Source organism: Sminthopsis crassicaudata, chromosome 1 (assembly GCF_048593235.1).
Source record: "Sminthopsis crassicaudata isolate SCR6 chromosome 1, ASM4859323v1, whole genome shotgun sequence".
Taxonomy (NCBI): Eukaryota; Metazoa; Chordata; class Mammalia; order Dasyuromorphia; family Dasyuridae; genus Sminthopsis; species Sminthopsis crassicaudata.
The window spans coordinates 162,235,280-162,248,285 of record NC_133617.1 but is presented as its reverse complement, the minus strand read 5'-3'; the positions used below and the strand labels follow the sequence as shown (position 1 = coordinate 162,248,285).

Sequence of the window (13,006 nt, the reverse complement as noted above, 5' to 3'; positions counted from 1 at the left end):
AATACCTAGGACCTGAGACCCAGTGATTTCCTATGGGAAAAAGGAAGAAGCTCAGTCATTATGGATTCAGTTTCCCTGTCTTTTCCTACAAAAAATGACTCCAGAAATTCTTGGCCAGCCTGTATAAAATAACAACTGAAACATTTTTTTTTACTTCTATCTATATCCAATTACTAAATAATCTATTATATAAATGAATACATGCATATGATTAATTTTGTTATAAGGCTTATTGAGTTCTTGACATTAAATCCAGTATACAAATGTTCATGTACCCCAAGAAGTTTTCTCTCAGTTTTCAAAAATCAGAGGAAATCTTGCATGCAATTCAAAATACTTTTATTCAAAGTACCAAGAAGGAGTGCAGTGTATCGGCTTCTCATCCCAAATGTTTGCCAGTCTCCTGGCCCAAGATGTCACCATCTCCTTTCTTTTGTCTTCTGATGCATGATTAGGAGCAAAGCTGATCTGTGGGGCGAGGATTTTGAAACCGCAGAAGTGAAACACACCATGCTATGTTCAGAAAGGGAGAAAGGAACTAATGAGAAATGGTACCATTGTATTAATACCCAGATAAAAAGCCAAAAGGAAGTAACAAAGGGGAAACATTACTCTCTGAAAATAATTAATAAAACCAAAAATCTTAAAAACTAGCAATTCACAGAAAACAGACTGTTCGCTAAAATAAGGATACTGGATACTGTGAATCAGAGGAAGTCCTTTAGACAACTGGGACTTACAAAGCCTATCCCTGTCATTTGGCTATTTACACCCTTTCCAACCAAGTTGATTTGAACCCAAGTCCATCATTGTGGTATATGGCTTAGGTCTCTGGCTTAGGAGTTGAGAACTAGTATAAATTCCGCTGAGTTCACACTATATGAATTTGGGTCAGTTATTTAATTTCCCTGGGCAAAATGAGAGGAATGGACTTTTGAGATCCTTTTAAACTCTAGACCTATGGACCTATGAAATTAAAGTTTGATCAACAATGCAGGTTAGTTAACAGACTGAGGAGAAAATACTACTCTTACTCCATTTTTCAGAGAAAGCTTCATCTATCTGAGAAGGCACAACTGACCTCCACCTCCTTTTTGTTTTGAACTGACCATTTGGCTTTGTTGAAAATATGATCTTTCTAACAATTCATGTCTATTCCTTTCCCTCCTCCATCAAGCTTTCCCTAATTAACTCCATTTGGCTACCATCATACTTCAAGTATGGGTGTCCCCTAAGGCTCTGTCCTTTTTTTCCTCTTTTCTTTAAGAAATAATGATGAGCAAAATGAGCAGAACTGAGAATATTGTATATAGTAACAGTGATATTGTTTTAAAAACAATTTTGAATAAGTCATTTTGATTATTATAAATGCCTAAATTAATTATCAAGGACATATGAAGAAAGACATTGTCTTCATCCAGAGAAAGAAATGATAAATAGAAGCATATATAGAATAACTTTACATACATATACACATATGTAAAGTTATTTTATATATCTCTCTATATATCTATTTGTGTTTGATGGAAAAATTATATGATAATTTTATTATATATTTAAAAGAAATAGCAAGTTGTATATAATAAATGATTGTTTCATTCCATAAAGCCAACAGTCTCACTATTATATCAAATAGCCTCCCTTTATGTATGAAGACAATTTTGTCACTTTACTTTTCATTATTTCATTCCCTTTCAAGATACTTAATAAACATTTGTTGAACAAATGAAAAAGAAAAAATAGAGATATTCTAGGATACAAGTGTTTTGAAATTTTATCAAAATGTAAAAATAGTAGATTGGTGAACCAGATCATACACTTAAGGAACGATCTCCACATGCAATTATGCTACCCCATGTGAGGTTGTGACCACAGTTTAAGAAGTTATGCTATTACTATTCTATTATAATGAGGTTCATTGGCTGCTTAAATAAATGAACCTTCCTAAAGAAGATAAAACACTAAGGTTCCAATTTAAGTATTGAAATACTGAAAGATTAATTAAATACAATGACATTACATCATGAAATTATCATTGCATAAGATTCTGTGCTAGGCATTAAAGATACAAAAATTTTCTTTAAACCATAGTCCTTTTCAGGAATTTATATTTTTAAATAGTATTTTATTTTTCCAAATACATGAAAAGATAGTTTTCAACATTTATTTTTGTAAAACTCTGTGTTCCAATTTTTTCTCCCTCTCTCCCTTAAGTCCATCCCTCTCAAGACAGCAAGCAATCTGATATAGACTAAATATGTGCAATAAGGAATTTACATTTTACTGGATAAAATGCACCTCATATAACTAAAGTATGATATAAGGGAATGATGTTGGCAAAAAAAAAAAAAAAAAGATATCCAGACAAAAATATTCTGGGAAAAACTGAAAAAATAAGGAACATTTTCATTTGGCGATCAGGGAAGGCAACTTAACAAGACTGACACTTAAGCTAGAACCTAAAGGAATATAAGGATTATGAAAGGAAAGATGAAAAGGGAACATATTCCATGTATGGAAGATAGCCTGTATGAATGGCCACAATCAGGGAATTCATTTTGAGAAGGATACGGGATTTATAAAGATGGGTAATGTGAAATGAGACTGGAAAGATTGATTGGAACCAAACTATGGAGATCCTTAAATGTTAGCCTAAGGGGCTCTACTTTATTCTAGAGGCAATGTGGAGCTTCCAAAGGTTTTTGAGGAGAGGATTTGACTGAAATGAATAGATGATGAACCAGGATGATGACAACAATAACAAGGGAATCATTAGGAAAAGCTTATTGTAAAAGTTGAGTTTGAATGGAACAAGGAATTATAAGAGACAGAAGGGAAAAGAAAAGGATGGAGAATTCTCAGAAGCAGAAGATGGAATGTTAGGTACAGGGAACAGACAATTTGGCTAGCATTTTACATATGGCAGAGCTATGTGAAATTAGTCTGGAAAAATAGGTTGTGAAGGGCTTTAAATGCAACACTGTGAGGTTTGTGGTTTATTCTATTGGAAATTAGGAACTAGTGAAATTTTTTCAGCAGGGAGATGACCTGTTCAGACCTATGATTTATGGATATCAATGTGGTAGCTCAAAGAGTTGATAGATATGATTGCTAAATTTTTGTCAGTCAAAGATAATGGAAAATTATTTGTTTAGTTGTTTTCAGTTGTGTCAGACTCTTCATAGTCATGAAACATTTGGGGTTTTCTTGGTAGAGATACTAGAGTGGGTTGCCATTTGTTTCTCCAGCTCATTTTACAGATGAGGAAACTGAGGCAGGCAGAGTGAAGCATCTTATCCACAGCTAGTAATTGTCTAAGGCCAGATTTGAACTTAGGAAGATGAATCTTGCATGCTTGTTTAAGGGAATGGTAGTCCTGCCCTAAAGGAGTTCATATTCTACTAGTATAAACAACATATACCTAGATGAAGTAAATATAAACTGAGGTGATGATGAAAAGAATACTAGAGTTTGGGGGATCAGGGAAGGTTTTACAAAAATAGTGACAATTCAATGGAACTTCTAAGGAAGCAATTTAGAGAGATTGAAGAAACTGAGGATGTTTAACCTGGAGGAAGGAAGACCTGGGGGCTAGGAGAACATGATAGTTGTGTTTCAGTATTTGAAGTATTGAAAAAATAGAATTGTGCCAATTAACTCCACAGAGGACAATTCAGAGGAAGGGGTATAAACTGTAGAGAGGAAGATTTAGGTTTTAGAATAATTAGAACTATCCAAATGTGGAATGGAGCTGCCTTAGAAGGTTGATTGTTCTCTCTCATTTGAGGCCTTTGATTTTCAAATTCAATGGTTCCATAGGCACGGACCATAGACATCTAGACCGGAAGCCACCTGCTTTAGTTTACAGATGAGGAAACTGAGACCTGAGGAGTTCAAGTGACTTATTTGAGGTTAATTAAGGAATGTCAGAGGCAGGATTTGAACACAGGTCCTCTCATCTCAGATCCTGTGCTCTTTTCTCTGAACTGTGCTGAGTAGTGATGTTGTAGAGAAAGCCTTTTAAAGACATTCCAACTCTCAAAATCTGTGATTCTGTGTCTTAGTAGGTGCCAGGCCCAATTCTAGGTCTGCCATTAGGGAGTGAGAGATTTCAGGCCTGGCTGCTTGGTGAGCCTTCATCAAACACTTGATGGTCACTGGGTTGCAGAATTTTCTACGACAGCAGGTGAAATGAGGTTAGGGAACAGTGACATATGGTCCTGAATATTTGTATTTTACCTGTATAGGCCATAAGATGTATCTAATATCTCCGCCAATGTCACTTTTAAAATACATCTCAGCAGTCCCAGCAGTAGTGAATGAAAGGATGACTAATTTATTCTGTAATTAAAGAAAATAAAAATTTATAATTTTTAAAAAAGATATTTTTGTTAGAAACAATAGCAAACATACAAGACCAAACAAAGATGACATATAAAGACATATTCCAAGTGCTCATTCTATGAGCAAGAATTCTGAATATAGGGAACAATTTATCTTGATTAAAATTGACATTGGATATTCAATCTATTTTCCTTTATATATGGAAATGTAAAGACATTTCAGATAAAACTCAATTTATATATTTGATTATAGAGTTACTAAGTATTTAATGTACATCTTTCCAATATATGTGTAAATTGATTCAAAATAATATGTTTGTGTGTGTGTGTGTGTATGTATGCTGGATATATAATTGAATTTCAAGAATGTTCCAAGTATCTCCTCCATTAAGAACTATTAATCAGTTTTTAAACTGTGGCACAGCAGAGAGAGTGCCAGACCTGAAGTCAGGAAAACTCATTTTTCTGCATTCAAATTTGACCCCAGTCACTTACTAGCTGTGTGATCCTGGGTAAGTTACTTGCCCCTGTTTGCCTCACTTTTCTTATCTAATAAAATAAACTGGAGAAGGAAGTGGTGAACCACTTCAATATCTTTGCCAAGAAAAATCCCAAATGGGGTTACAAGGAGTTAAATAGGACCCAACAACAATAATGTAGTCAGACTAGCTAGGGCAGTATTGGGAAACAATAGGTAGAATGATAGACCAGGAGAAGAAGTGTCAAGTCTAACGATTGGAGGTCCAGATGATGATGATGAAAGAGTTTAACAGGAGAGAAAGAAATGAGAGAAGTTGAAGGAGAAGATCATGGTCAAAAAGAGAAATCTCAGAATTCAACATGTGAGACATTTCTTACTTAGGGTGGGAAGGCCTAAGTTACTATCTCCCTGATGTGGAGCAGAGCTGAAGAGTAGAGTTGGAGGACACTGGAATGAAGGAAGAATTAAAAGAGCATGTGTTATAAATAAAAGTAAAGCCAAATAAAACAAATTGGGAAGGGAAGACAATGAATCTGGCAAAGATGTCACTGAGGAAAGGACTGTCTTGTAGAGGTAGCATAAGTTTTTGGTTAAAACATTGTACTTAGAGTCAGGGACAGATCATCTGGATTTAAATTCTTCCTCAGACATACAATTTAGATGCCTCTGAGTGAATCATTTTTTTCTCTAAATTCCAATTTCCTCATCAGTAAAATAGAGATAATAATGGTATTTCATGGAAGTATTTTCAGGACCAAATGAGAAAACATATATAAGAAATACTTGCAAACCTTAAAATACTATGCTGCATATAAACTATTATCATCATCATCTCATTATTATTATTATTAATGACTTTAGGGAGATAAGAAAAAAAGGCAGCATCGTTAATTGCTCTGAACATGTCACTATACCTGCTCTTTAAGAAATACCTCAAAATATGTAGTTTATCTTGGTGCAAGCTGGGTCTTATATCATGACAAAAAAGCAAAGAGCTACTTCTCATCTCTAAATGAGAAAACCAATCAAATATGATGAAAGACAACTGCAGACTTTCAAATTCTAAGCTGAGTTTAGAAACTTTCCTAGAAACCTGCACTATATTAAGACCTTCTTCCCACAAACGATAAATTCAACATATTCCATGGCACCTACCTTTAACAAACCTTTGTCAAAGTATTTTGGGGGTTCAAAGGCAAATCCTTGACAGAGCACTCGGTCTATCCAGCCCTTCATGATGGCGGGCACACTGTACCAATACAATGGAAACTATAGAGAGGAAACAGGAAGATCCTAAGTCATAAGTGAGAAATAAATGGTTCACCTTAGTGGGAAATGTATATATTCGACATACATTATTTTTAATCTCTCTAAATGTAAATGGGGGTCATTTAGGAAGAGCAGTAGATAGAGCACTGGGCCTGAAGTCAGGAAGACTCATTTTTTTGAGTTCAGATCTGACTCAAATACATACTAGCTGTGTGATGCTGGGAAAGTATCCTGTTCTTAGTTTCTTCATTTGTCAGATGAGCTGGAGAAGGAAATGGCAAACTACTTTTGCCAAGAAAACCCCCAATGGTGTCATGAAGAGTTGGGAACAACTGAAAAATAACTGAACAACAAAATAATGCAAACGGATACTTTAAATTACTCCCATTTTCCTTCTCAGTTTTTTTTTAATTCAACATATCTCTTAAATACTTCGTTTAATTTTTTAAAAAGTATTATCAAATTTAAAAAGTATTCTATTAATTGTTTCCAAATTGATTCTTTAGGAGTCGTAAGCTAAATATTAGTCATAAATAAAATACTTCAGCAAAGCAAATGGTATACTCATCATGAATTTATTCATATCACAAAGATATTCTCTGTCTAAAAAGATATTTTGTCCAAACGCTTTATAGATGAAGTGACGTGGATTTTAATTTTAAAATTCTTGAATTAAAAAAAACACACTTTTTTTTTTGGAGTTTCTTTAGTCCAACTTTCTACCTAGTGAAGGAATTGGAGATGTTTAAGTTAAAAAAAGAAAATCCTGGGGTAGCTGGATGGTGCAATGGGTACCAGCCTTGAAGTCAGGAGGACCTGAGTTCAAATTTGGCCTCAGACACTTAAGACTAGCTATGTGATCCTAGGTAAATCACTTAATACCAAATGCCAAACAAAAGAAAAAAAAAAAAGATTAAAAAAGAGAATACTTAGGACTGATTATGATAATTGTCTTTAATAGAGGAATTAAACTTTTTTTTTGTTTGTTTGTTTCATTCCAGAAGGTGGGGGCAGTGGAGAGAAATTGCAAAGAGGCAGATTTTAGTCTGATTTCAGGAAAAGCTTCCTATTAATTAGAACTCACCAACAATAAGAGCAGCTAGGTGACACAGACTCCATTTGGAATTTTCTTGGCAAAGATACTAGAGTTGTTTTGCCATTTCCTTGTGCAGTTCAGTATACAGATAAGAAAACTGAGACAAACAAGGTTAAGTGACTTGCTCAAGGTCCCATACCTAATAAATGTCTGAAGCTCAATGTGAAGAATCTTCCTGACTCCAAACTCTCTATCTTCTACCCCACCTAGCTGCCTATCTTACTATTTTTATGACTCTTTTATGCCTGGGTTTATAGATGGTTCCCTCTTAAGCATTAACTAGCTAAGCTTTATCTTCATGTAGGACATAGGTTAGAATATATTAACAAGGAAGGAGATTTGTGCTTTTGCACTGACAGAAGTGAAAATTTTACCAAAATATTTATTTTTCATCACCTTCATTTCCAAACACCTTTCCTACCTTGATAATAAAAGGAAAAAAGAGAGAAAAGGGCATTTTAGCAAAATTAATCAAGATACATCAGCCAAGACTGATGGTATAAGCCATGTTCTCACACCCAGTCTTTTGCATTCATTTTTAATATAAATGCCAAATTCTCACTTGATAAAATGGGAATGGGAAATTGTGAAATTTGTAATTTAAATTGTAAAATTGTAAAAAAAAAATTATTCACTTGGCAGATGCCTTCTTTCAGTTTTGTGCTAGCAGGAGCTTACTAGACACCCATAATGTAAAATTCTACAATGTCCACAAGAGGACAGCATGTCTACATTTTTTCCAGATCCAAGCCTTATGCCCCTTTGCTCTTTACACAGCAAGTGCATGCAAGGGCATGAGTTGATGTGTAACTCCGAATTCTTGGATTTAGTTAACAGAGGGATTTATGAGCCTCTCTGGCTTTCCCCATCAAGGTTACAATCACAGCTAGGAGTTATCATCTCCTGAGCTCACCACTTTACTCAATAGAAATAAATAGGCTAAATTTGTGTAAATGTGTAAATCAATGTGTTAAAATACATTAAGCTGAATTCTTGGTTTAAGATTCTGGGAAGCAGTTATACAGACAAACCTTGAAGATATTACAGGTTTGGTTCCAGACCACCCAATAAAGAGAATATCATAAAAGCATTTAATTTCCCAGTATATATAAAAGCTATTATTGTTGTTCAGCCGTGTCTGACTTTTTGTATCCCCTTTGGGGTTTTCCTGGCAAAAATCCTGGAGTGGTTTGCCATTTCTTTCCCCAGTACATTTTATTGATGAGGAAACTGAGACAAGCAAGTTAAATGATTGCCCGGGTCACATATCTATTTAAGTGTCTGAGGTTTTAGTTGAATTCAGGTCTAACCAACTGCCAGTCCAATGCTCTTTCTACTGTTACCATCTCATAGGCCATATAAAAATTAGATTTATCTTATATTGTAGCCTATTAAGTGTGCAACAATATTATGTCTTAAAAAATGTACATACCTTAATTAAAATACACTTTGTTGCTAAAAAATGCTAACCATCACCTGAGCTTTCAGAGAGCTGTAACCTTTTTGCAAGTGGAAGGTTTTGCCTCAAAATTGATGAACAGACTGTTCAGGGCTGTGGTTCCTAAAGGATGGGGTGGCTATGGCAATTTCTTAAAATAAGACAACTATGAAGGTGCCACATGGATTGACTTTTCTTTTCACTTGAACCCTTAAGGATCACTGTAGGGTTATTAATTGGCCTATTTTCAATATTGTTGTGTTCTCGGGAAATTGGGTGGCCCAAGGAGAGGGACAGAGGCAGGGAAAGTCTGTTCATGAAGCAGGCAGAACACACACAACATTTATTGATTAAATTTGCTGTCTTATATGTGCTTGGCTTGTGGTGCCCCAAAGATCACAGATAAATACAGTAATAATGAAAAAGTTTGAAATATCATGAAAATTATCAGAATGTGACACAGAGACATGATGTGAGTACATGCTGTTGGAAAAATGGCATCTATAGAATTTCCCAAGTTAGGGTAGCCACAAATATTCAATTTGTAAAACAAAACATGGTATTTATTAAGCCTCAATAAAGTGAAATAAAATTAAATGAGGTAGGCCTGTATATGTGACCCTCAGATAAGTTAGACTTTAAAAGGACAGCTTACTGAAGTGAAAGGAGGAACTGAGCCCATTAGCTAAAAATGTGGAACAAAGGAAGATTTTTGCTTCCATAGTCTGGCTAATTCAGTTGAAAGTAGTTTTTTATGTTGGAGGGGATGTGGGAAAACTGGGACACTAATAGATTGTTGGTGGAGTTGTGAATTGATCCAGCCATTCTGAAGAGCAATTTGGAACCACATTCAAAAGGTTATAAAACTGCATATCCAGCAGTGTCATTACTCGGTCTGTAAACTAAAGAAATCATAAAAGAGAGAAAAAGACCCACATATGCAAAAATATTTGCAGCAGCCCTTTTTTGTAGTGGCAAGAAACTGGAAACTGAGTGGATGCCCATCAGTTGGAGAATGGCTGAATAAGTTGTGATATGTGAATGCAATGGGTTATTCCTGTTCTATAAGGAATGATAAGCAGGCTGATTTCATAAAGCCTGGAAAGACTTACAAGAACTGATGCTGAGTAAGCAGAACCAGGAAAATATTGTATACAGAAACAGAAATTTTGTGTGATGATCAACTATGATAGACTTAGCCTTTCTCAGAAATCCTGTGATTCAAGACAATTCCAACAGACTTTGGATGGAAAATGCCATCAGTATCCTGAATGTAGATCGAAGCATACTATTTTTACCTTTTTGTTGTTGTTGTTGTTGTTTTTGGCTTTTTCTTGTGTTGTTTCCCTTTTTTTCTGATTTTTCTTTCCCAACATGACTCTTATGGATATATGTTAAAAATTTATTATACCAGTTTGCTTGCTATCTTGGGGAGGGGAAAGGTAAGGGAGAGAGGGAGGAAAAAACTGGAACTCAGAATCTTACAAAACTGAACATTGAAAGCCATCCTTACTTGTAATTGGAAAAATAATGTACTATTAAAATAAAAAAAAAAAAGGAAAAAAAAACAATCAGGCTTAAGGATGTGCTGGAATCAGCTTGAACTTCCAATTGTTATATTTTCAGTATGAACATTTACACCTCAGAAATCAACTAAGTGACAAAACAGGGCTTGATTTATTGTTTTGTTGATTGTCTTGACTTAAAAATGTTATTTTTTAAAGAAGCATTTTTCCAATCAGAACTATGGATAATTTCTTCTATGGACTTAACTAGTGGCAGTCTTAGGGACCCATAAGAGGGACTTCAGAGTATAGGGGTATATGGACAGAGCATTTCTTAGACCAATGAGCAGAGACAATGGGTAGTGTCTGAGGTCCGATTTGAACCCAGGTCCTCCTGACTTCAGCACCAGAACTCTATCCACTGCACCACCCAGATGCCTCACAACTTTGAAGTAAACCTTTTAGTCAATCGACAAACATTTATTATTGCTATGTGCCATATATTATGCTAAGTTAATAAAGCTTATTGCTCACTAAATAGTGCTGTGATATGTGCTTGGGTAATGAAGCTCATGACATTTCTAATACTAAGAAACATTGTCTAGAAGTATTTATTCCCTAAAAATGCCAGTTCAACATGTTTGATCAAAAGAAAAACTTACCTGAAATATTACTAGATCAGCTTCTTGTACTTTCTTCTGTTCCTCAACCACATCATTGGAGAGGGCTCCTTTCTTACACGCCTCATATGTTTCTGCAGCATAATTGAAGGATTCTGAATTGCTTAGAGCACCTATGGGGAAATTCAGTAGGCATAATTATTCTTATTCCCAGTAACTGAAGGAAATGTGATTCCAATGATTTAAAAAAGTCACAGATGCTATTCAAAGACTGGGAATTTATATCCTTCCTCTAAGACAAGGCTTCTTAAACTTTTTCCACTCACAAACCCTTTTTGCTGGAGATATTTTTACATGCTCCTGGGTATAGAATTATATACAAGTCAAACATTTACTTATAATAAATCATAATTTTGCAACTTGCACATTCAGTTATGAAACTCCATATGAGGTTGCAACCCACAGATTAAGAATCTGGGCTCTAGGGGACAGATAGGATAAGTCACAAAATTGATAGTGCTACATTCAGTCAAAAATTTATTTAGTCAAAGGCCAATCCATTTATTTGGTACTAGCTGATCTCCGCTACGTGACTGGAGAATAGAATTCTATTTTACTTATAAGCAGTGGTGTCAAACCTTTTGTTGTTGTTGTTGCATAATATAATATAATATAATATAATATAATATAATATAATATAATATAATATAATATAATATAATATAATATAATATAATATAATATAATATAATATAATATAATATAATATAATATAATATAATATAGATTATATATGTATAACCTATATCAGTTTGCTTCCTGTCTTGGGGAAGGGGAAGGTAAAGGAGGGAGGGAGAAAAAAACCTGGAACTCAAAAATTTTACAAAAATGAATATTGGAAACCATCCTTATTTGTAATTGGAAAAATAATGTACTATTAAGATGGAAAAAAAATGATGGGTAAAACCCAACCCAAATTAGATTAAATATAATTGGGAAATGTTTAATAAAAACAACATAGATAATGTTAATTTGTGCAACTTGTTCAAGGATCTGTTTCTTTTTGAGTTTAACATGACTGATTTATACTAAGGTTTGAATGAGTGAAATTTCCCTCAGCACAGACCCTTCCCCCACTCCAGGATCCCTAAAGTTTATATTTTCAAAGAGAGGCTTACGAGCATAAATACATTTCAAGTTAATTGAATTTTACTCATTGTGACTATGTGAAATATTTCTGACAGCCTATGACAGATCTTTTTAGGCAAAAAAGGAGTAAAACCAGTCCCTTTTTAGGGAAGAGAGAGAACTAGGCATCTATCTATATATTCTATTGTCTTTTTTTTTTTTTTTTTTTTCTCTTTCCTAGCTCTTGACTAGGAACAATATTCTCCAGATAGAGATAATTTAGCCTCTCTACTTTCTTTGAAGGCATCTCCTATCTTGTCACTTGGTTCTTTGGTCTTCTTAAGATTGGACCATGACAAGCACTTAAAAAACAGGTCCTGAATTTGTATTCAGGTCTGATTCAAAATTCATTGTGTTTTCCACTATTTCAGTTTTAATGCACCTTCTAGGTAAGCACTTTTATTTTTGTTTTTGTATCACTAACACCTAGCACAATGCCTGGCATATAGTAGGTGTTTCATAAATGTTTGATTTATTAATATTTTTTAAAAAGAGAAAATTTGGATTGTGATTCCATAAGTTGATTTCCTGGCTACTGCCTCATTCTCCAAACCAGTAGAACAGAGGTTCTGCTTCTAGGAACAAGGTAGGATGATAAAAGCCAGATTGTCAGGAGTCTTGATCTTTTACTCACCTAACTAATCATCTATAGAGGTTCAGTGTCCAGGAGTTACTGTTCATTATTTAGGATTATCTTAGAACTTTAAAAAGAAATTTTAAAATATCTTGAAGGAAATTGGCCTTTTATTAATATTTCCCCTATACGGTCATTTGAGACTGAACTTGATGGATTTCTTGAGAGAAAGGAAAAAAGTACCTTAAAAAAATAATAGACTAATGGTTTTAACCTAGTACTCACCCACAATATCTTTCCTTGTGGCCCTTGGCTCAAAGTTCATGGCATACAAATCAGACACGGTGACTTGGCAGCCCTGACTGCTCAGTTCAGTTACTGCTGCATCCTTCAAAGATCCATTCATAGACTTGGGTTCCTGATGTGCATAGACTATGAGTACTCGTTTCCCTGGGTCAGAGAATGAAAACAAAATAAAACAAAACAAAACAA

The 13,006-nt window shown here is 34.5% G+C and overlaps 1 protein-coding gene across 1 annotated transcript in view; it reads right to left on the bottom strand.

The window, feature by feature from the left end:
* Positions 1-324: 324 nt before the first annotated feature.
* Positions 325-13,006, bottom strand: part of LOC141553148 (ribosyldihydronicotinamide dehydrogenase [quinone]-like) — a 13,982-nt gene continuing 1,300 nt past the window's right edge. Inside the window, exons 2-6 of the mRNA XM_074284990.1 lie at positions 12,800-12,964; positions 10,795-10,925; positions 5,980-6,093; positions 4,240-4,341; positions 325-513 (exon numbers count right to left, since the gene is read on the bottom strand). Coding sequence (XP_074141091.1) covers positions 340-513; positions 4,240-4,341; positions 5,980-6,093; positions 10,795-10,925; positions 12,800-12,964 — 686 coding nt within the window. The 3' untranslated portion in view covers positions 325-339. The remainder of the gene's footprint in view (positions 514-4,239; positions 4,342-5,979; positions 6,094-10,794; positions 10,926-12,799; positions 12,965-13,006) is intronic.